At 39.7% G+C, this 25,165-nt stretch overlaps 1 protein-coding gene across 3 annotated transcripts in view; it reads right to left on the bottom strand.

Annotated features, from left to right (window-relative positions):
• Positions 1 to 25,165, bottom strand: part of SV2B (synaptic vesicle glycoprotein 2B) — a 1,975,281-nt gene that overhangs the window by 275,207 nt on the left and 1,674,909 nt on the right. For all 3 annotated transcript variants that reach the window (XM_044078366.1, XM_044078367.1, XM_044078368.1), the window contains one exon: positions 8,914 to 9,002. In XM_044078366.1, the coding sequence (XP_043934301.1) occupies positions 8,914 to 9,002 (89 nt within the window). The remainder of the gene's footprint in view (positions 1 to 8,913; positions 9,003 to 25,165) is intronic.

Below are 25,165 nucleotides of genomic sequence, written 5' to 3'. Positions count from 1 at the left end.
TACCTATCTGGTTTAACTGGAGCAGGAGGCAAAGAATCAGGGTTCAGGGAAGCCTCTGCAAAAACATCTTCCACCACATCCAGAACAGGAGGTATAGCCAAAGGCCTGTGCTGGGGTAAAAACAAAAATTCCCTTAGCCTTTTCCTGGAATCAGAAAAATCTTGACCTTCCCATTTAAAATGCTCCCTCATGGAATGAAGAGTCTCTGAAAAAGAAAAATCCTCAGGAGGAGAAGCCAAAAGAGTAGAATCATCTACATCAGAATCAGAATAAGGAGGATACTCCTGCAAGTCTTCAGCGGAAGACTCAGAAGCCTCCGAACACTGCTCAAAACTCTCAAGCTCAGGTTCCACCCTAGGCCTCTTATCAGGAGGGGCATAGAACCTCTAATCATAGTAATCAAATCTTCTGCCATTTTAAGCATATGTTTCTTAGGCAGAGACCCTGAAGAACTAGGAGAAACCCCCACTGAAGTTAAACCTGGCCTGCCTCTCGAGGAAGCCTTGGAAACAGAAGGAGGGCCTAACCACCTTAGGAAGGGAGGGAGAACAGCTACCTGAGAAGCCCCTCAGCCTGGCCTACCTCCTGAGAGGAAACATCCTGTAACAGTAAAGTCTCTCCCTGAGACTCCAAAGAGACTTCTGGCAGAACCTCCGGCTCCACCAAGCCTCTAAAGAACCGGCGTCCGGGACAGGCGGCTCTTCCAACCTAGGCTTTGCTGCTTTGTCCTTGCGCTTTTGAGCATCCGGCGGCATTTTATAATTACAACGCTTCCCAAAACTAACCTGGCACAGTCTAACCTTCTCTTAATAGTGCGTTTGTTAAATCTAGCACAAGAGCGACATCCAACAACGTCGTGCTCAGGCCCTAAGCAAGGTATACACAAGGTATGGTAATCCCTATGAGGTATCTGCTTCCCACAAGAAATACAATTATTCACTTTTTCTGACATCCGGTTAAATACTGAGGCAAGAAAAACAAAATATTCTAGCGGGTACATAGCCAACTTTGATTCGGTCTGAAACTCCGACTTCAGAAAATTTCAGAACGCCAACCTGCACTCGCAATACTGCTTCTGCATCGGACCATGCGGCAAAAAAGACTGAGGATATGACGTCGGTCATGCGCATTTGTACCCTGACGTCCTGACGTCAGACTAATGCGCCCTGACCGACGTCAGCCTTATACTTTGGTATTCGGGCCGACTGGGACAGCGGACTACCCAAGTGTTAGGACTGCAGCAATGTGGGATGAAGAACATCTTTAAAAATATAATTGATTGCAATTACAACATTAAACAATTTCTATTTCTTATATTCCCTATAGCATACTCCCCTGATTGCCTAGATTCTTTCAATATCAATGCGATGCAAAAATTAAAGGAAAATAACTTGATATTGGCATCAGTTTATTGAAAATAAGAGTATTAAACCACTAAACTCTATTTTATGTAGTTTTGATAATAGTCACGATAGTTGGTTGTTTATACACTCATTACAGCAGTTTATAGAAAACAAAATGAAAGAATCAATCAACCTAGAGACTGAATCTATATCTAGTCTGATTCAGCTTTTTATTAGGTGCCTTGAAAACACAGATAATCAAAAAATTAAGTATCTCGCCTATCTATAAGATACTAAGAGAAGGCACTCTAAAGTTTGACTCAGATTTTTGGAATTACTTTGTAAAGATTAATAGAGAACAAATATCTGATGAATCCAAAAAACTGTTATTGAATTCTACATATGGTATCTCTTCTTCATTATATTGGAGATTGTATACATGGAAATTTATAAATAGGAGTTTCTATACTCCACATAAAATAAATCTTATACTCAAAAACAGTGAAAGTAAATGTTGGAAATGTGATGAATTACTAGAGGCCAACTGGGTTCACATGTTCATTGAATGTAGAAATGTTGTTCAATGCTGGAAGGACTTCAGATATGTTGTAAATGCTTTATGGTCTGATAACTGTCATATTTCTAACTCACTAATCCTATTCAATGTTCCTATACCTAATGTAATACCTACCTCTCAGATTCAGATATTCTGGTCATTTCTTGCAATTGCAAGAAAAGGTATTACTGTGAACTGGAAAAGTAAACAAGATTTGATGTTTAAAGATTTTATTAATTTAGCAAAACTTGCTTGTAAAAAAGAACTACAGACCATTTGTTATAGAACTCATAACATTACTCATGAAAAATAGCAACGCAAACATTGGAAAACCTTTTGAACAACTACTGATAACTTCTCATGGATAAAATGATTGTTTATAATGGATGAATGTAAATATTGTAAATAGATTTGTTATTGTTTTATTGTATTTATTATATGTACATTTGTGTATGTTTATAATGAAAACAAAATAAAAATGTTTTTAAAAAAAGAAAATTCGCCTTAATGCAAAACCTGTCATTCTATCAACTTTCTACATTTGTAGGAGCAATATTTAAAAATTGTCCCTATTTTTGGGCCTTTGTTCCACTTTTATTTATGGTTTTGTCCAGATTTCTTGCTCTAGGAGGTTGAGAGGTATGATGCTTACCACTTATAAGGTCCCAAAAATGCGGTATTAAGTGCCTCATTTCACTTCTAGCCACCACAAGAATCTTTGTTTCAGAAGGAACAAGTATGTTTGACCTATATAAGATGACTTTTCCTTTCTTAAATCTAAAAAGATCAGTGATCTTCAAGAAGAAATGGAATGGAGGCATACAAGCCTAAAGAGACAAATAAAGGGGCCTGGATGGAAGACAAAGGATTAGGGAGTTTATCTAAATAACATATACTTTTTGTCTTCCCAGTAATATTGATCTAGAAACATTATACAAGACTATCCTAGGAATTCAGTAAAGGCCCTAGCATGGGGCATATGACACTTGCTAAAAAGATCCTGTTCCCATGACATAGTAACTTGCAATCCAGAGACATGCTGCCCATCATGAGGAAAGACTTCATTATCACTTAAATAGTTTGTCTCTGAATCACAGTTACTACTGTAATGTGCAGATCATTGCTGATCTGCATGTCTTGGTAGTAAGCTGCTGCTTGTGTTAGCATTTCTATCCTCTCCCCAAAGTCACTCCACCCACAGCTATTTATTCAAACACACACAGCAGAGCCCTGTACCTGTTCCTAATTTGTGTGTCCTCCAGGGGCACCTCCCAGCACCCCCTGATCCCCATAGTTGTTGAAGTGCAATTACAGCATGAGTCTGGTATGCCTGGAGGCTAGTGTGTCCTCCCACCCCAATCCATGAAATAGTTTAAGTGCTGTCATGGCACAACTGTAGTCACCCTGTTTCCTGGTGTTCCCCATCCCTGTACTGTTGTAAGTGCTATTCTGGCACAAATGTAAAATCTCTAGTGTCTACTGTTTTTCCCATGCTCAATCCTCATAATAGTTTAAGCACTGTTATGGCACAATTGCAGTTGCCCTGGTGACTAGTGCTCCCCCTATCCTCATACTGATGCCAGTACCATTATGGTACTTAACAGAAGAACAGAAGAGTAATCCCAGGTGTCTGGTGTTTCCTCCACTCCATGATCCCTGTAGTGATGTTGGTGTCATTGGGGAGCTTAATGGTAGAGTAATTCCTGGTGACTAGTAGCTCACTTTACCCCTGCTGTCCTCATACACAGTTGTGTTAGGTAGTTAAAAGTACCCTTTTTGCCTTGTCCCCTACCATGACATGGTGGGGCCAGCAGTACTCATCTACACAGCTGATGAAATTTCTTGAATCGCTTTGTATGTAGATGCCTGCCTGGAGGTGGATATAGGGAGACAACATTTGACTAATTAGCATGGCTGAAAAGCTGGACATAAGCAGTGCTGTACATTTTCATGCTAGAGTACTATGTAGCACCACGTTAGGCCCATTGCTGAATACCTAAAGGTTACTGTAAGATATATACAAAGGAGTACACATTACGGTATCTTCATGAATTCACCCTATATATTTCTGGACTTCACTGTGACATTATTATCCATTTTCTGTGAGGATTTAAAATATGGGTCCTGAAAATAAATATTATTCTTTTAATTGATCGGCTTGAATATAACACAACTTTTAAGCTGTATCTTTTGTTGTTTAGGACAAGGACTGTATATACATACATATATATATATATATATGGTTCTACCTGACTTCGTCGACAGCGCAGAAGACCGACATCCAGAAGATCGAAAGTGAAGAAGACCTGGCAGAACATCGACAATGCAGAAGACCGACACGACGGATGACAACACCAACGCCGAGGATGCCGACATGGGGAAAGGCTGTGTGAGTATGCGGTAGTGACGGACGTTAGGTGCGAGGCAGGTAAGTGTGGAGATTGACGGTCTGTGGGGATAGGGGTGGGTTAAGTGAGTTAGGGTTAGGGCGATAGGGGTGGGTTAAGTGAGTTAGGGTTAGGAGCGATAGGGGTGGGTTAAGTGAGTTAGGGTTAGGGAGCGATAGGGGTGGGTTAAGTGAGTTAGGGTTAGGGCGATAGGCGGGTTAAGTGAGTTAGGGTTAGGAGCGGGTAGGTAAGTGTGCGATAGTGACGGACCTTAGGGTTAGGGTAAGGTTTAGTGTGGGCTTGTAAGGATTTTGGTGTGCTTGTGTTGTGTGTGTGGTTTGTGGAATGGGGATGTGTTTTGTTTTTAATTGTTATTGTGGTGTGTGCAGTGTATGGGGTTTCGTGTTTGTGTACCGTCGGTTATTTCGTTGTCGGTTATGTGTGGTTTCGTGTTTATGGACTGTCGAATATGTGGTGTCGGTGATGTGGTTGTCGGTGTTGTGTGGTTTCGACTATGTCAGGTAGAACCATATATATATATATATAAACCATAAACCATATCTATGCATCACATGTTGTCTGGTAATCTCTACCCTAGGTAAGTCTTCATTGTTTTAACATATTTGCTTTGCATACATATGTTTATTAGTGTGTAAAACATATTTACTTAGCATTTTTCTGTCACATATAAATAACATGATTTCACAGAAATTTAAAGTTTTCTCTTTGAAAACACAGTGTTACTGTCACCATGACATCACTTTAATAACATGGTTTCACAGAAATTAACCGTTTTCTCTTGGAAAATGCAGTGTTACTGTCACCATTATGTCACTTTAATCCGTGTGTATATTTAATATGCAAAATAGCTCATTAACATGCATTTTTCATGGTTTTGGCAGTTTCGGTTACTATAAATCTTTTTTTTCTCAGATTAAACTGAGCTGCCTCACTTTTTTAAACAATAAAAATCAGTTTAGAATGTTTTAAAAGCTTGAGATAAAAAATAAGCTGTGAAATTGTTAATTTTCATTCTGTGATGGGGACACGTCTGGTGTACTGCCTCTGGTATGCAGTCAAGCAGAGAAAGAATGCAGTGAGTTTACAAACATTATACTCTTTTTGTTTAAGTAAATGTTCATCTAATATCATTAAACATATCAAGAGTTAAGTTATTGATTGGAGAAGAGAAGACAGCACAATGTGACGTTGTAGAATGATCGGCAAAAAATTTGACCAGCACTTAGTTAAATCTAGTGACACCCCAACTGTAGTCAATAAGAAATAAGAAATCACTGGAACTTAGGGTGGAACAAATGCACTTTAAAATCCTTTTAAAATCCACAAGTAAATTTCAGGTATGCTTTTATATCCACAAGTACCTGAATTTTCCAGTGATTTCTTATTTCTTATTGAATACGTTGAAGAATGATAAGCAAACAAATGCAGCAAGATTTGTTTTTGAATGCTGACTTATATGCAGCGGAATAACCATGCAAATAGATAAATCTTAATTTGTTTTTGAATGCTCACTCATACATAACAGTAGGCTTACAAATGATTTAGTTTTTTTTTCCTCTCACCTACTTTCCAAATGTTAAATTCCATTGTTTTAACAAAGTATATATTATACATAAGGTTATCATTTGTCATGATTTTTTCCTTGACAGACAGGAAAGCTTTATTTGCATTTTTAATTGTGTTGCTGGAATAGTCTTTTGTTTGCTTTAACAGGCAACTTGGGATGTGTGAAATATGACCAATAACAGACAGACTGATCAAAAGTATTCTCAGATATCTTCTCTTTCCAAAGGCAGCAACTTTATTAGTTTAGCTCCAGATTAGTTTTTAAGCTCTGCATTTTAAAAACATCTTTTTGAGTGAATTGTATTTTTAGCTATACACTACTGTTAATACAAGTTAGCTAAAGGAAGAATATATATTATTTATATATGTTATTAATGCAATTTGAATGAAATCTATCATATATTTTATTGATTATTATTGCATATGGAACTTAAAGAGTCTTAAGAAAGCTAATAATATGAATGTTTGGGAGAGTTTGAAGCATGGCAATTAGTGCAGTAAAATGAAGCTGAGAGCTGCTGAAGGGCTGTTTTTGTGCTCCAGGATTGGATTCCTTCAGCCTTTATTTGACTACTATGTGATATGAACAGGATACTTAACCAAATAGTGCTTTAGGAATCTGGGAAACTGGGATAGTGTTCTCAATAATCTCCTTTACTACTGGTAATTACCTTTGAACCTAGAAAGTAAACATACATTTAAATAGATACAAAGTAGTACATGATAATAAAGGAGATAAAAATCAAAAAAACGTTTTTCTTTTTTCTGTACAATACTGTTAATACATATTAGTTAAAACAAGATTTTATTTTATCCTGGTAAACCACTGAAGATTACAGTCAATCAAAAATGCCAGACATTGCAGTTCTGCACTTCTATCCAGAAAATGTTTGTCAATGCAAAATCTATCATTACAAAACATACATAAAACAGTGTCCTGTCCTTGGGGGAATATGACTAAAGGCTGCTTTTAGCTCATATATTCTGAATTTGCATGATTACTGTGATTAGTGTAAGGAGAATTTGGAATACTTCAATCTGTGGTTCCTGTTCTATGGAACAAAGCTAAAATGCATTCCATGGATACCATCTATAATTACAACTGCTGGATGTAGCTGGGAGATGTCTGTAGAAAGTAACTGACCCTCTTGTTTATTTAGTTTAAAGAACCACTGATTTTGCTGGACTGTTGTGTATTTGCATGATAACTGTCATCTGTGTGAAGCAGCTTGTAATACTTTAATGTGTGGCTACTGTTTCCATGGAACAAAGCTAATACACAAGGCATAACTTACTTTAATCATCCCATGCCATTTTCTCATAGGTTTGGGAGTGACATTGAATGACCAATGATGAGAGAAAAATGCCCATATGCAGCAAGGGGACTGCTGCCCCCTCAGCACCCCCTCCTTCTATACAACATCAACTGTTACCAATGCACCTGTATAAAGCATTATGGCCCTGTGGTGGAAGGAGAAGGGGTGACAGTAGCCAATTGGCTCACAGATAGGATGCAGGAGATCAAAACATGGAAAGTTACCCCCAAAAAGAGACCAGTCACCAGTGGATTTCCCTGGGGTTCTGTGCTGGCACATATTCTGCTTGGCTTTTAATTCTTTGAAGTAAAATCCAATACTAAAAGGCTGTAGGCTGTGACTGACTAAGTTTGCAGATAACTACAAGCTAAAATCAGTCATAGAATCACCAAATCACTTAGCCATCCTGCAGGAAGGTTTTTCTTAAACAATTAACTGCTGTCAGAATCATGGACTGAAACTAAATGCCAAAAAATACATTGTCTTATCCTTTGGGACTTTGGACTCTGCCCCCCTGTACCCCCTTAGTAATGTGTGCTAACCCTAACTCTAACCCTAATGCTGCCCCTTCCCTCAAACCCTAACCCTACTCCTTACCTTCATAAAAATCTTCCCATAACACTGCCACTACACAAGACACACTCAGACACACAAACATTGACAAACATACACAAGTAAAAATATATCCCCTAACCTAACCCTAACCCTAATCCTAAAATACATAAACTCACACACAAACATACAATTATCCTTCATTCATCCTCGGCCCTAACCCTAACTCACATATACATGCACAAGCACCCTCACCTGTCCAGTCCCACTTACCTGTCTCAACATGGGTTCATCACAACATTATTTGAAGGAAACAGTGGACTGTCAAATTCTTATTAATATATAAGTATTTTGTCCAAATTCCTTATACCTTTAATGCAGAGTCATCAATTTCAAACACTGTGCTAATAAACAAACGGACTGCTTCAGACATGTCTTGCATTAAAACAGTAAGTACTGACTCTGTGTTGTAAAAGATTTGGCCCTGATTGTGTCTCAGACAACCTGTATTTGTTTTGAAGCCTTAAGTGACAGAAGATCTGGCTGAAGAGGGGTAGGAATAAGGGGACAATATGTGTTCCCCCATCCAGAGAAAAGGATTTTGAAGTGTGCAACCACAGAAACGGTGGCTAGAAGAAAAATCTGGGACTACAATACTTCAACAAGTGATGTGGAGTTTGTGAGTCTGCCAAGGAATGTGCTCATCCTTGTCGAGGATATGGTTGTGTACAAGTGTGCATTCACAAAAGTGCAGCATGCCATCCATTGCACCATACTTTCCAGCCAAGAGGAAAAGTGTTTGAGCAATTCAGAAAAATGTATTAATTCTCACATGGATGGCAAACATGATCACAAACTCGTGTCTGTCTCACTTGGTTTCCAAGGATGACACTGCCTGGTAAAATAAATGGGCAAATGAAAGATGGTAGCTTGCAGATATTGAAGACAGACAAAATATTTAAAACAGTATCTAGATGGACTTGTTAATGTTTGTTTTACATATGTCAGAACAGTGCTTTAATTTACATTTCCAAGAAGCAGTAGAAGCAATCTGCAGTAAGGATTGCAACATCCCTTGACAAATTGACAGAGTGTGGTTGAATTAATGGAAATGAAAGAGAAACAAGAAACAGAGTAACAGGGAGAGAGAGAGAGAGAGAGAGACTCCTTACCTGATAGACATGGTAAACCAAATTATTGCCAGGAGCACTGTATTTCTTCTGTACTTGCCAGAGAAGCATATTAACACATTTTCCCAAATCTGAAAGAAAAAAATGGTATAATAAGTGAACTCTTTACAGATTGCAATATCTTTATATTAAATACATTTCATTAGACAGGCAAAAGTCAGAGAGCTTCATCAATATTTCAGTTCTAAAATGACCCCCTAGAAATAACACTGTAGAAAGTTCAGGTTATCACTGAATATCAAGTCATCAAATATAATATTTCTCTGTCGATCATTGTTCATCTTAGCCCTTTGTCTTCCCTTTACAATAACTATATGAATTCTCAAAGTCTATAAAACATACATAGTACCTTTAAAATGATTTTGCTATACAGGATGCATCAGATAAAGTTAGCATATTTCTGCATACTTTGCCAATTGTGATTGCAGAAATTTATGCAGTTATTGAGCATATCTGCTGTTCAGATCAGACAAGAAAGTATACCAGTTTGCTCATTATCCTATATACTTATAACAGCTGTATGGGTCGCAGCCTTATTTTGTCATTTCCTATGTGCTTCAATTCTTTATTTTTATAAAATTAATTAAAAAATGCAGTCTGTAATTGATAATTACCTTCTCGAGCCATGTATTACAGAAGCAAAAATGTTCTTAGGGGTTATAGCCAGAGCCCCAATTTTAATCAAAACACATCACTTAGTTACCATCCAAAGCAGACAGGTTCCAAGTATATAAATTATGGCACCTGAACTGTGTGCCTGCAGTTGGCATAATACGTTTCATCACATGGATCCCCCTTAGTACTGATGTGGTGTTCAGATCAAACAGTGGAGCAGCAATGACAACAACAACTTATATGTTAAAAGACAGTTGAAATATTCATTGTAAGAAAAATCTTGCAAGCTATGATGTACCCTGTGGTGCAGTCAGACCTGTTACCATGACTTCAGTAATCAGCACTGCACCTCAGTACCAATGCAACACTACTTCAACCAAAGGGAGGTCTAACTTGACTGGATTCCAGTATTAGCACAATATACTGTTTCCTGTGCCACAGCCTTGGCAACAAATGTCAAAATGTTAGTAAACCCCCTCCCTTCAATTATAGTGGAGTACAGATTAGATGTTGTGTACCACCATCCCACATAAGACCATGATGCCACTAGCACAAATTTGTGTATTGTGTGCACCATTGCAACATTCACAAAACCTGATTAGAATCTACATCAATGTGCATTTCATGAACAGGGTATGCTTTATTCTTATTATTGTAGTCCATGCTTATGGATCATGCTAATGACAGAAAGGTATACCAAACATGGCCTGTACACTACACTTACGCAAGCACACACTTTGTTTATGATTCTGAAGGCATGTTAATTGTAGAATTCCTCCCCATAAATTGAAATTTTAATTTAGGGAGAATTATGTTGTTCTCCAGGCATTTATTTAACACATTCCTAACTAACAGAACAGCCATTTTTGCATCAGTACATTAATTCCCTGAATACAATGGTCCCATCCTTAAAAGAATTATGATTGGCTGGTCTGCCTAATAAAGCTCTACAGTCCTGTTCACACATAGATTTAAAGGCTGACAAAAGTTGCAAGAAGAATGAGTTAAATGTATTCTTTAGTTAGAGAACCAAATATGAAATAGGTGCAGCATTTTTTAAGTATAGGTCTTATGTTACACATTTTGTTTATTAACCCATGTTTACACTTCTTTGTTTTTTTCATGTCTTTTATGTACTATTGCAAAACAATTTAACAATTCATGCACTTGTGCATTATGTTTTTGTACAGTTTTCATATTTAAATTATTTTGGAAGTGATTTTGAATGGCTGGATTTAAACATGTGACTTTGTTTCATAAGATGCGGCAAAGCTATCTCATTTTGTCATGATGAAGTCTATGACAATTTGAATGATGAAAGTGGTTAGCAAATAAAAGAGTATTCTGTATTTGTTTTTGTTTCACTTTTTTTTAGATGGGGTCAGGCTTGTACTTTTTTAAAAATGTGCTTGCCTTACAGAACTTCCTTACTCTTGCCTGAATTAACTCCCCATCCTTCTCCCCTGTAATGTAATAGTCAGTTACACACACACACAAAATACTTGTGTGATTTCCTTTGATAACAGAAACATGAAAAGACATGGAGGGAACTCATAAACATTACCACAACGTGTACATCTCTTGTGTACATATGACAGTAACCTGTTTGAACTCCAAGACAGCCCTAGCATGGGTCAGCATGGTACTCTACCATGGAGATGTGCAGTACCATGTAATGCTGACTCTATGGGCATGGTGTATGCTAATGAGGCAGTCTGTGGGAGGAGTATATGTTAATTAGCCAACTGCTCTCTGTCTCTTTCTCTCTCTGTCTCGGAACTGCTTTCAGGAATACATTTATGCACTAAGCAATTCATTAAATCATTCAGACATGTAGATCAGTATGCACACTGCAATAGTCAACACTGTCAAAAGGCCTTGTTCATCTACTGGCTATGGCACTTAAAGTACTATGGGGAATGGTGGATGGGAACTACTAGCTACCAGGGATAATACACTGGTGCCATAATGGCACCAATAGCAATACTAGGATGGGGGGGGGTTCAGTAGCCACCAGTTTAATACACTTGTGCCATAATGATGGCACAGACACTGACAGCAGTATGGGGATCAGGTGTCAGTGGAAACACTAATCACCAGGGAGTATACCACACTCTTGTGCCTTAACTCCACTGAAACTCAGGGATAGATTCGGGGACTGTGATGTGTGTGTGTGTGTGTGTGTGTGTGTGTGTGTGTGTGTGTGTGTTTGATGTGTTCTCATGTGTGTAGTAGAGTGATGGGGGTATGCCAAAGCCTACACATTGAAGGTGCAGCAGTTACGTACTGCTATGTGCAGAACAGCAATGATCTACATGTTGCAGTGGTCACTGTGATTCTGAGAAATGCAAATTAGCAAATAATGAGGTTTTTCCTCTTTGCAGCAAACATGTCTCCGAATCATAACATAACATTTCATGGGAGCAGGGCCTTACAGCTCATGCTTGGTTCTTTCATGAACCCCCAGGTGTGAGTTCTATCACCACAGCAGGAACTGGGATTCATATTGAAATACTAACAATATAGTATAGCAAACTTGATGTGCTAGACACTGAAGTGCTCTCCTTTGGATGCAGAAGTAAATAGTTACTACAACTCCTGAGTTGGTGGCAGTTCAGTTATATGTGAATAATGCCATGCCACTTATCAGAATAAGAGCAGGCGAGTCATCACCTGTATCCTGACCAAATTTCCCCTCCCCAGTACATATACCACTGAAGGTCTCCCCAGAATTATCATGGTCTTCCTTTTAACAAAATAAAAATAAACAAATAAAAAAAATCTGTTAGATACCACCTTTCATATCTGGATGCATTGCTGCTGGGAAATAAAAAGGAGCTGCAAACATAGTAATAAAATTGGACCTGAATGTACCTAAGACATTTCCCTTACTAATAACAGTTTAGCAGGACAAGTTAGTATATCATATGAAAGATGAATATAATGTTTACTGCAGTTTCAGTTACAGAACGTTGGTACTATTTCGTCTTTAGGCAAACAATCTTATGTTAGTAGGAGTGCATGTGCTATAGGCTCAGTGGGATCCACAAAAGTGTGTCTACATGCGAATATGTAAGAGTATATGTGTGAGCCATTCAGACTGACAGAAGCAGTCTAGAGCCTTTTTCTCTCTTTTTTCCCAACAAGTACTGATTTATTTATTTTATTGTTTCTACATTTTTACATTTTTATTTATTTGTTGTGTTGGTGGGGTTCCATTGTAAAACAGGGAAAGAAACTTCAAACTGATTTATCACTTGATAAGAGCACATCCTGGTACTGAAGTAATCTGGTTTAAGTGCTGCATGTCTTTTTACATACTGAGGCCTACAAGTTTTAGACAATAAACAATATCTCACTTTGTGTTCTTACTTAACATGGTAAATTATGTATTATATATGATACACCTGTTTGATACACCTTGCAAACACAGTAAAAGATGTAATTTCTTTAGGTCAGATTTTATGAGGGACATGTAGCATGTTTGTAAATGTGCTATATTTCATTGAAAAATCAGTTTTGTTTCTGCTTCTGATACTAAAATCATTTATAACAGATGCTGTTTTCAGCACTTTGTGAATACTCAGAAAGGTGTTTGAAAGCATTGAGTTTGTAGTGTGACATGAACTGGTGCTGATTATGTATGCATAGTGCAGGGACTGATCAGTGATGCAGGAGGTCGTGCAAATCATGAATGAGTAACAGCTGATCTACGGGCAGCTACTGTAGTCAACTTGAAGGACGTCAAGGCACGGAGGCTGAATACCACATGTACAGCAGAGAATCTCAGAAATGTGACAACTATAGTCAGAAAAGCAAGCAGAGGAGCACACAAAAATAGAGAGATGGGACATCTTTTTCAGGGGAGCAGGCATTCATTTTTCATTCTTTTTTTCTTTTTGTTTTTTTAATTTCTTATGAAGTTATGAAGATTCAGTTGAGTGGAGGAAACAGGGTAAATGGAATGTGGCAGGGCCACATGAACAAACCCATACATAGATAAAAAAAACACATGGGGAAGTGGTGATATAAAACAGAGGGGTAACAAAGGCATGACACAGACTGACAAAGATTAAACAGTAGTTGATGGGAAGGATTGGAAGATAAACAGGGGAAGTGGAGGGGAGGAAAATAATGGGGAGAGTGAATGGTGCAGCGGGCCTGCCAGTCCAGGCAAGAAAAGAAAAGACCATCACAAACATCATTCACCTCTGTTGCTATCATGATTGTCAAGCTGCATACCTTAACTGTACAGATTTTCACAGAATGTCTAGATTTTTGCCTCATATTTTTGGTGTGTTCCTCCTAAAATCTGTACTTTTCTGCCAAATAGCTGAGGATTGAAGTAATTAAATAATGACAAATATTTGAGTTTAAAACTCCACAACCGTCAGAAAATTCATGCTAATGCAAAACCTATTATTCTATCAACTTTCTAAGTTTGTAAGAGCAATATTTAAAATCTGTCCCTATTTGTCCCGCCATCATCAGGCTTTGTCCAGATTTTTTGCTCTAAGAAATTGAGAGGTATTTCAAGCTGGTTGGACCCATTGCTATAAGCTGTGAAATGAGTCACTCCACAGTGCCAGTCTGGACGTCTAGCCATTGGACCACATTGGCCTGCACCAGCTGCTGCACTTCCCAACAAGTGACCCAGGGGACATCTCTGTACCAATTTCAGAAGAGGAGACTTCACCCCTATTGGCAGGTAGTTACAGAAGCCATCAATGAATCCTCCATCTCAACTTCCACAGGGTGATCTTTGTCACCCTGGAGTGAAGCAGGACTCCAGACCTCTGGGCAGTCATTGCTGGGTGCATTGTCATTTACAGGGCATGGTGGCTGCTGCCTCACCTCTGCCTGCAGCATGGCTGATTCTATAGGAAATTAAAATAAATGCTGAGAAGACAAAAAAAAAACAGATAAAAAAACAAAACATGATAGAGTGCATAAGCATGTAAAGTGCAATACAATGCCGTATCACACAATCCCAGCAACAACACAATGCCCAGAGAGCCTGGCCTATTTCTGCTGGCAGTCTAATCAATTATCCTTAATATTTCTGTGGTGTCACAAAACAGCAATATAAAAGAAACACATCAGCATATCCTACCTCCCCCCACCCCCCAATCCAATTACATCCCACACTGATCCCACTCCCAAAACACATTCCCAGGCAACACAACTCTACCCTCACACACAACCAACCAGGAATCCTAGTTGTACTTCTCACTCAAAGTAGTATCATGTTACCCACACTCACATCCCTATCACTAGCTCTACTATTGCTAACCTTCCTAACTTCCTTACAAACAGATCTACCGTTGCACAACTACTATCACACTACCCACACTAGCCCACCCTCTCAAACCCACTCAGACTTCTACATCTGCCCTACAATCATAAATCTTACACCTACATATTACTCCCTAACAAAAATTACACCATCTCATCACACTAAGAAAAACTCTCATAGACCAAGCTCGCAAACAATTAATATTAAAAAACACATACTGACAGTCCTACAAATTCTGCTAACCTCTGGTGACATTCACCCAAATCCAGGTCCCCTCTCAGCTAGACAAACATCTGACCTGCTAATCCTAAATCTCAACATAAGAAGTATTACCAATAAGCTAACAGACCTACATGCATTCATAGCCCACTACAACCCTGATATACTCGCCATTACAGAAACCTGGCTTACACCCAGTATCCAAGATGAAGTCTTTCTTCCCAGGGTATAATACACTTAGATCTGATAGAACAAACAGGAAAGGAGGAGGAGTAGCCATTCTCTTTAAAAACACCCTTAACCTCCAGCTCCTGCACACCACACCACCCACTTTTCAAACTGCTGAAGTCCTGTTTTCTGTCCTATCCATAAGAAACACCAAGAAGATTAATATAATATGCTGCTATATACCTCCAGGCAACAACTCGCTCATAATAGAAGACATCCTACACTGGACAAAGGACAATCTACCTCAGGAAACGATCCTACTAGGAGACCTTAACACTGACTGGGCAACCTGTAACTCCAGCAGCCCCTCTACACATATCAATCTATATGGGTTCTCTCAACTAATTAAAGAACCAACTAGAATAGATGAGAAAACAAAGAGAGAATCCATACTGGACTGGACACTAACCAACTATCCCAAACAAAACTATACAGTAGGCTGCCTCCCAGATGACTTAAGTGATCATCTTCCCACCTTCCTACTCCAGAAACACTCCAATCACCCCAAACCAGTAGTCTACAAATTTGTACGAGATGACCGCAACCTTACCCCACAATACCTAAATACTGTCCTAAGCCACTGCAACTGGGAACCACTACGGACACTCGGGTTAGACCAGGCAGTAGACTACTTCAATACAACCTTCTCTAACATCCTTAATAGTCTAGCTCCCAGCAGAAAGATCAGAGTTAAAGCCAACTACGCACCCTGGCTAAATAGAGACACCAGAGCCTTACTAAAAGCTAGAGATAAAGCCTGGAAAATCTGGAAAACTGACAAAACCCGTAGCTCCAGACAATACTATCAACAGCTTAGAAACAAGGCCAAGGCTGAATCCAAAATAAACAAACAAAACTATTTTCTTAGCACCCAAAGGAAATATTCAAATAGTCCAAAAAAATTCTGGCATGCCATTAACTCCCTACTAAAGCCAGGCAAACCCACAACCCCAGCACCCATCTCTACTAACAATACCCTAGACACAGCTTCTCAATTTAATAACCATTTTACTAAATCCATCTTAGCCCTGTCCAGTCAAATAACCAAAAACAGTCTACCTCAGTCACAACATAACCTATTCCACACCACCCCCTCTTTCAGCCTATCACCAGTGCCCACCTCAACTATCAAAAAACTCCTCCTAAAACTAAAGCCAACCACACTAGCAGCTGATAACATACCTGCTGCATACCTACAAATGGCTAGTGACTCCCTATCATATCCTGTCTCCATCCTTATCAACCGCTTCATACTAGAATCCTACATACCCAAACTCTGGAAAGTATCTCGCATCATTCCTCTCCATAAAGGAGGTAATTCTTATGAATTCTCCAACTACCGACCTATTGCCATCCTTTGCCCCTTATCCAAAATTCTTGAGAAATGCATCCACTTGCAAGTGATGACATTTCTTAACACACACAATCTACTATCTACCACACAACACGGTTTCCGTCCACATCACAGCACTACCACAGCCCTTTTATCTTTCACTAATTATATAAACCTTCACAGGAATGATAACAAATATGTATCAGCCATTTTCCTAGACCTCTCAAAAGCATTTGATATGGTCTCCCACTCCATTCTACTAGACTCACTAACATCATTATCCTTCACCTCCTCTACTATAGCCTGGTTCAGAAGCTACTAGTCTGACAGGCAACAATCAGTCCAGTGGAAAGGAACTCTGTCTACACAACTTCCAGCCACCATAGGTGTCCCACAGGCTCTATACTGGGCCCTGTTGTTCTCTATTTTCACAAATAACCTCAAATGCTCTACACAACATGCCACACTCATACAATATGCAGATGATTCAACTCTGATCTGCTCCGCCTCATCTCCCACCACCCTACGTACACTCACTCAAGATACCTTTATCTCAGTAGAAAATGGATATCTGGGATCCAACTAATTCTAAATCCCAAAAGACAAAACTGCTACTATTTACCCCTAATAGATCAAAAACCCTCTCCTTTACCATAACATCTAAGGACGGCACCACCATCTCCCCTTCTAACCACACCAAACTTCTGGGCAATGAAATAGATAATAATCTCCACTTTGATGTTCACATCTCCCATACCATAAAACTAGTACACAAAAAAAAACTAGGCTCCCTATACAGGCATAAGTCCTTTCTCTCACAAAAAGCAAGAGTCACTCTTGCACAAAGCCACCTCCGCTCAACTCTATTGTACGCAGCACCAATCTTTACCCAAATCAGACAATGTGACCTAGACAAACTAGAATCATGCTACAATAAAATAGCCAAGTTTGCTACTAACTCAACCTATAAAACCCATCACTGTGCTGCACTAAAGAACTAAAATGGCTTGAGCTACCACAGCTACTTAACGATCACCAGCTGGGCACAGCCTACAATATTCTCAAATATCCTGAAAAAAAACCCTCATTATCCAACCTACTTACTATCTATACTACAAACCGATACCTAAGATCCAGTGAAAAATCTCTCCTCTCCATCACCAAGGCTAACAATAATGCAGGGAAAGCGCTCTACTCCCACACCGTTGCCAGAAATTGGAACTCTCTTCCCTTATCTGTGTCCACTGCCCCCTCCACATCCATATTCAAAACTCCCTCAAATCGCACCTTCTTAGTACATGGTTATGCCCTTGTATCACATAACCCTACCCATACTACTATTAACTCCCCAAATTCCTCTCTGATCCCCTGTAGGCTTGGTCATCTGAAAGGGTACTTTTAACTGTAGAATCCTACTTGATATATTTTCTTTTCTTACCAAAGTATGACTGACATTGTCTTTTTACCCATGTTCTATATCTTTTACCTGGAGTGTTTTTATTAATTCTTGTTATATTACTATGCTCAGTATACATGATGTAACCTGTTTTTGTGTATTATGCTGGATGTACTGTATTTGTATAACTTGATGTTGGAGCTTTTCTCCCCGGGCCTCCGCTGAAAATGGACCTGGTCCAGTCGGAATTTCCCGGTTAACAAATGTAAAATAATAAAAATAAATAAATAAGTGAAAAATAGGTGCATCTACAAGGCATACAGAAAAAGCAGGTGTCTCCCCCTGCCTAACCCAATTTTTTCCATTGGAGGAGAAAGTTAGGTTCCACCACCCAAGGTCACTGAACATATGAGGACAAGTGCAGCCAGAATGAGATACACCAGTGTCACCAGACAGCTCCCTGGCACACTGCTGCCAATCATCTTACTTATATAGTGAGCTCTCTTATTTGCCCATCTGGTTGTCCCCATGGTTGCTGTGCAGAAGGAACAGGAAAATCTTGCATTGCCTTATGTACCAAGCTGGAGTTCTTCCAAGGCAGTGCCTGATTAAACCATCATCATTTTACAAGTATGACCCAGGAGAAAAAATTAGTAACCACAGCTCATAGGCACATATCATGGATATCACATGATACACATTAATGGCTACCATGGCAGCATGGTGTACTTACAGTAGCATAATAGCAAATTGTACTAGCACCACCAAAAGTGGCATTCAGAAAAAAATAAGAAGCATAGTGTGGCTACCGCACATGGTAGCATGGAGGTCATAAGCACTACACTCTCTAAACACTCTGCTAACCAGCTGCAGCATGGCTTCCAAAACTATCAGCATGTCATAATGAGCAAGTAACGTGGCCTCACTACAGCTTACTGTGATGCCAAAGGCTTCAGTGCACCAGGCAATGTAAGTTTCTGTGCACGTGCACTCAGGACAGAACTACTGACATATGCACAGACAGGCATTGACCCTCCAGTATAGAGTAGGCCAAATAATACATCTCAACTTCATTAACATAGCACTACCTACAGGGCCATGCTAGCATGAGAAAAGGCATGGTCATCACTGTGGCTCTTAACTTGTTACACTGAATAAGTGGAATCTGCATAATTGCAGAATACAAAGACACTTCAATGAATTTCAGGCAAATGAACTGCAGAAAGGAGTTGTGAAGAGACAACAAAGGTACATAGCAGCTATGCATGGGACAAAAAAAGAACAGGGATATGTCCTATTTGGAACTGCAGTACGAAGACCTGGGGACTGACAGTTTCTGTGCAGTGGATGTGATAGTACAGAGCACAGAGCATGGCAGTTCCCAACCCATCTGTGTGAAGTCATATTGCCAAGGACTGCTATAGGCCATGGGGATTGCACCACAAGCTGGGGGGGGGGGTTGCAAATGAACAAGCTATGCTACAGAGGACAGACTAGTAACCACATAGAAGGAAGGGAGAGCTTCAGGCCAGGTTAATGGCATAGGCTGCAAAGGAGTGCAGGTATGGGTAGTTTTCTGTAGGGTTTGGTGAGTTACAGTATATAATAGGCACATTCTGGTGAGTTAATGTCTATAATATGCACCTCACAGCCTTTGTGGTCTACAGCCTGCATATTTCATTCTGTGCTGTACATGTGCTGCTGTAGAGCAGGTATTTTACAGCCTGGCCTGTGTCACCACAGTATAACAGCCATGACACATCATCTACACCATTGCAGCATGGTCTGTGGCCACTGATAGGTGATGGGGTCCTGACCTCACACATGCAATAGCCATAGCTATACCCACTTGTATACAGGTATCCAGATGAAACCAAATTAATATCAAAGGTGGGCGAATGTCATCCTGACAAAAAATGGTCCTACAGGCCTTATTACTCATGACAGGTAGATGAGGAAAAGTCTAAGGTTGACAAGAACTTCCAGGATCAGGTGTGGCAGGGCCTGGTGCATGATGTCAATACCATGAGTTTAAATCACAGGACAGCATTGCGGGTCACATGTCAAGTGATTGCTATAGTCCTGTATGCCCAGAACAAGGCACATTTTAGAACACTAGGGACATAATGGCCATAGTGGGAGGATCACTTACACACACACAACACCATCATGCAGACTGAGGACTTTTTGGTAGTCCTGCCCAGAGGCAGTGATTACACACTTACACTAGGAGTAGGCCTGGATGTAGGAGATGATCTGGTGGTGGCACAGCATGGGTTTGTCAGGGATGCACTAGGTTGGCATGCCCATGTGCCAGTACCATACTAAAGTGGCTCACCACTGTCACTGCTGTACAAGTGATAAATGTCAATACATCTGTCCTCCAGGTACATCAGGGATACAACAACTAAACCTGTGCCACTAGATAAGTATGTATACTCTGATTCTGTACACATATTACATGTATGGGTGCATATGCAACAGAGTGGTGGGATTGTCAGCTATGTTTCAGCACAGCCACAGGTCTTTTCCTCTCTGTCTTGTGAAATGTCGCAGGTGTGGGATAAAATGCAACAGGACTAGGTGTCAGTTCATTACTGGTGCCTGATAATCATTGTAACCTGGCCCATACCACAGCTGCACAGCACAGTGACATTGTCAGCCATCATATGAATGGAGGTGACACTATCAACCACATCTGTAGATATGAGTGCAGTGGACATTGATGCCTACCCAACATCCCCTGTGTTTAATGATGGCTGGCCTCTACATGGAAGGCAGTCGCACTGTCCTTAACCCTCTCCTACATATGTGATGGTAGAGGGGAAGTGCTTTTACTGAAGCACATGCACGCAACATGCAGGATATGGATATGTATGTTAATACTGTCACCACCGTGACTCCCAGTGTATTCCAAGACCTGAGTTTAACCCTGGGTATCAATCAGCGGATGTGCAGTTCTATAATCCAGGGACAAACATAAGTCATGCAAGTCCTATCAGAGTTAATCAGGGTGATGAGTAGCATGCATGTAGACATAAAAGAAAGACTGCATTGCCTGCATACTGAAATTATTTACAAACACCAGGAACAAACATGTTTGCTGAGGGTAATGGATGACCACTTGACATCCACTTTGACCACCATGAGGTATGGGAATCAACGCCCACCATGGCCAGTCCAGTGGCCAACAGCACAGTGCACACTCAAAGGATAGGCTACCACAGCTGTCCTACACATTCTAAGGCCTGCATTGCCCATCTCACTTCCCATAGATTCCCCAACCCCTAGGCATAAATGTGTCCATAATTATGGTAGATGGTCCTCTGCTTCTACTGTGGGAACACACCGCAAAGCTGGCTGGTCAGGGTATTGCAGGTCCACACCATGTATGCCACCTGGCAGTGTTACTATGGGGTCTTCTGCAAGTATGTGGAACCTTTACTGAAGCATCTATGAAGAAAAAAGTGATCCATAAAGTAGACATACAGTTTTACATACTTAAATATTTCCTCTTTATATAACCAATTCTCTTCCACTCATTCAATACCAAATTTGTAACATGAAACCCCATGGACACACCTTTAACCGGTCTGTATATACAAAAAAAAAAAAAAAAACAAAAGAAAAATAAACCACTCACAATTTTATTTCTGTTTGTAGAGGGAAGTGAAATATGTTGCAAACATCAGTGTTTTATCAACTCATAACTCACTCAACTTCTGGAAAAAGAAAAAAAAAGCACAAGACTTTAATGGCATATTTTGTGTTAATTCATTTTATTTAAAATAAAAAATGGAGATATTCTCCATTTAACAATCCCCTAATGATACTATGGATAAGAACAAAGGATCTTTATAGTTATTAGGTATTGCTGGAATTTCAAAAAAAGTGGCTAATTTCAGATGTTTCAATGTTATATATTCAAGGTGGGAGAATCAGTGTCCCCATTATGAAATAATTCTAACCATACTAAATCCATGCTCACAGCATAATTGTTCATAACCAGTAACATAGAAGACATTTGCTTAATACATATTGGTTTATTCATCACAATCATTCTACCACTCTTGTCATCCTCCATAAGTCCCACATTTGACACTTAAACCAGTCTTACTAATCTATATTTGTTAGCCTTTGTTTTTCTTTTTTAATTTACATCCAGTGGAGTCATCAGGCAGTTTAACTCAGATAGCTGGATCCTCATTCAGTTGGACTTCAGAGATTCATAAATATGTGTGTGTCACTTCTATTTTGTATCTTATTCTAGTATTACATTTGTTTTGTTTTAAGTTTTCTGTTCTGTTGGAGTTTGGTGGCTTTTGAGTTGCCCACCCCTACTATAAATCTCATTTTGGACAGTCCTCCAGTCCCATCTCATCAGCTTATTCTACTGAGTAGAGAGATAATTTGGGAAGGCCTACTCTCTCAGTTTATCAACCTTAAATTATCATGTTTCACCCCTTCCCACTTAACCAAAAATTGCACTTTATTCATCTGCTTTTACTGTATTTGTGTTTCTTCCTACTTTATTACTTTATTTTGCTTTTGCTACCTGTTCTTAAAAGTACTCAATTGCATTTATACTGCTGCATTTATTACTGCTTGTTAGTTGCCTGATTAAATTGTAACTGTTATTCTAAGCCTTTTGGTTTAAGCACTTGGGCTTTATGCCAGTTGTTTTACATTAAGAAGGTTTGTGGTCTGCACTCTTGTGGCAGGACAGGTAGATTACATCCTTCTAAGTTGGAAGTTGCTGATTGAAGGCTTAGTGTCTGTTATTCTAAAAGTGTCTTAGTTCTGGCTTAAGCACTTGGGCTTCAGGCCAGTTATTTTGCATTAAGGTTTGCGGTCTGCACTCTTGTGGGGGGAGCCTCACCTCACCACAACAATAAATAGGATGTGCTATAGGGATAGATTCCTGTCCCAGAGACTTCCCATGCTCTGGAACAAGATTCCAATCTACATTAGGCAGATCTCCTCTCTAACCCTTTTCAAGAGAAACCTTGATGAGTGGATGGGAAACAGAAAGTTTACCCCAGGGATCACTTCAATGGCTCTGCACAGGGAACTAATCTAAGGGGGTGGTGAAAGCCAACACATTCCGGCTAGGCTTATAAATGCCTTTGGGCAGATAGCCTAGTACCTACCTATGAACCTATGAACCTATGAGAGGGTAGATTTTGCCCTTCTGAGCAGGGAATTGCTGGTTTGAACAAGTAACCCTTGTAAAAATCCTCAAAATTGTATACTGTTGGTCTGCCTTTCCTGCTAAACATAAGTAAAATTGAGGTGCTGAGTGAGTGCAAGTAACATTAAAGTGTTGAGTGCAGTTTTTACACCCTCACATTCAACTTACCTCTGGTGTGGTGTCTTGAGTCAATCAAGGTATCCCTCTAACCACTCCTACTGCTTTCTCTTTTCCCCCACCCCCCTCTTTCCTCAAACAGGTTAAACTGCTACAACTTAGTACAGGCATTGGTTAATCCCTGCTCCACTTGCCCTCCCTTGCTCGGGCTCACTTCGTTCCCCACCCTGCCCCCAAATTCCTCCCACCCCTGGTGCTGCTACATTTATTGGTACTAGACCACACCCCACTTTTTTAAACCAATCAGTAACAAATTGTCACTCAACAGCACCACCCTCAACCTGATTCCACCAGTCCTCTAACTCTATTATTCCTTTTGGCTAAGTTTCAAGTCTCATTCAGTAGGTATGTTATCATTCAAAATATTCTTATTAACTCTACTTCTACCTCTGTTACTCATCCCATATCTCCTAACTGCCTACGAATGTCAGTGTCACCCAAGTTTTCACTACCCTAAATTCCAAACATACATCCCATCTACAACAGATAATAATGCACCCTTACTCACTTCCCTCATGCTTACATCCTTAAACTCTTGATACTACCATCTTACTAGACCTAGTTACATTAGTCCTAAAACTAGATACTATTACAAAACTTTATTCAAAATCTTAAAACTCATACTCAGGATACACTACAAACTCACAAAGGATGGCGACATCCACCCAAACCCTGGTCCATCCCCACCTGTCTATTTGTTGGAGCTAGGGGATATAGTAGGGAGATTAGGGCAATATCCCTACTACATCCCCTAGCTAAAACAAATAGACCTCCTAACTCACTGCTGGCCTGACATCCAAACATTAGGAGCATAAATAACAAAACTCACCACCTGCATGCCCTCTTAGCTGTTCATTCTCCAGATATATTATGCCTAACAGAAACGTAGCTAAAGCCTGCCACTAAGGACCATGAGATTCTGCCACCAGGGTACAAAATGTTTCAACTAGACTGTACCACCAGAAAGGGTGGTGGGGTAGCCATACTTTACAAGTCTACCCTATCTGTGAGCATAGACACCCAACAACCACCCCAGTTCAATAATGCTGAAATTCTTATCTCAAAACTACAAATTAATAAAAACAAAAATGTAATCATTGTCTGTGTCTACATTCCCCCAAGGAGGAACACAGAAACCTTAGAAGGACTTCTTATATTGGTTATCCAATAACTACCCCGAAGAAACAATTGTCCTTGGGGATTTCAAATTTGACTGGAACACTTGCTCTTGTGAAACCCCCACAACCCACATAAACCTCTATGGATTTACGCAAATCATAACCTTCCCCACCAGGACAGGAAAACCCAATAGCAAGGAAAGTACCCTAGAATGGATACACGCCAATATTGCTCCTACCAACCCACCTATAGAACATTAAGAAACAGCAAGAATTTTATTCTCACCAAGTTTCAAAATGAACTTAAGGCATGCAACTGGTCAGTACTAAAAATTATCCTCCTAGATGAAACAGTAGCATACTTTAACATAAAATTCCTTGCTATTCTTAACTCCCATGATCCCAGACGCTCTATTAGAACCAAAGTTAATATTGCACCATGGCTTTCTAAAGATACCAAAACCAAAATTTCACCCACAAACAAAGCATGGGTCACCTACCAAAAAACAAAAGCCCCACTTGATCAACTAAGAGTCAGACAGCTAAGGAATGACACCATAAAATCCATAACCTTAGACAAAAAGAACCACTACTACCATCTACTGCAAAAACACCAAAACAAACCTCAAAAGTTCTGGGTAGGAATAAAAAAACTACTCCA

Source organism: Protopterus annectens, chromosome 7.part0, assembly GCF_019279795.1.
Source record: "Protopterus annectens isolate FY-2018-M chromosome 7.part0, PAN1.0, whole genome shotgun sequence".
NCBI lineage: Eukaryota > Metazoa > Chordata > Ceratodontiformes > Protopteridae > Protopterus > Protopterus annectens.
Note: the sequence above shows the minus strand (reverse complement) of the source record. Positions and strands in the feature narration are given on the sequence as shown.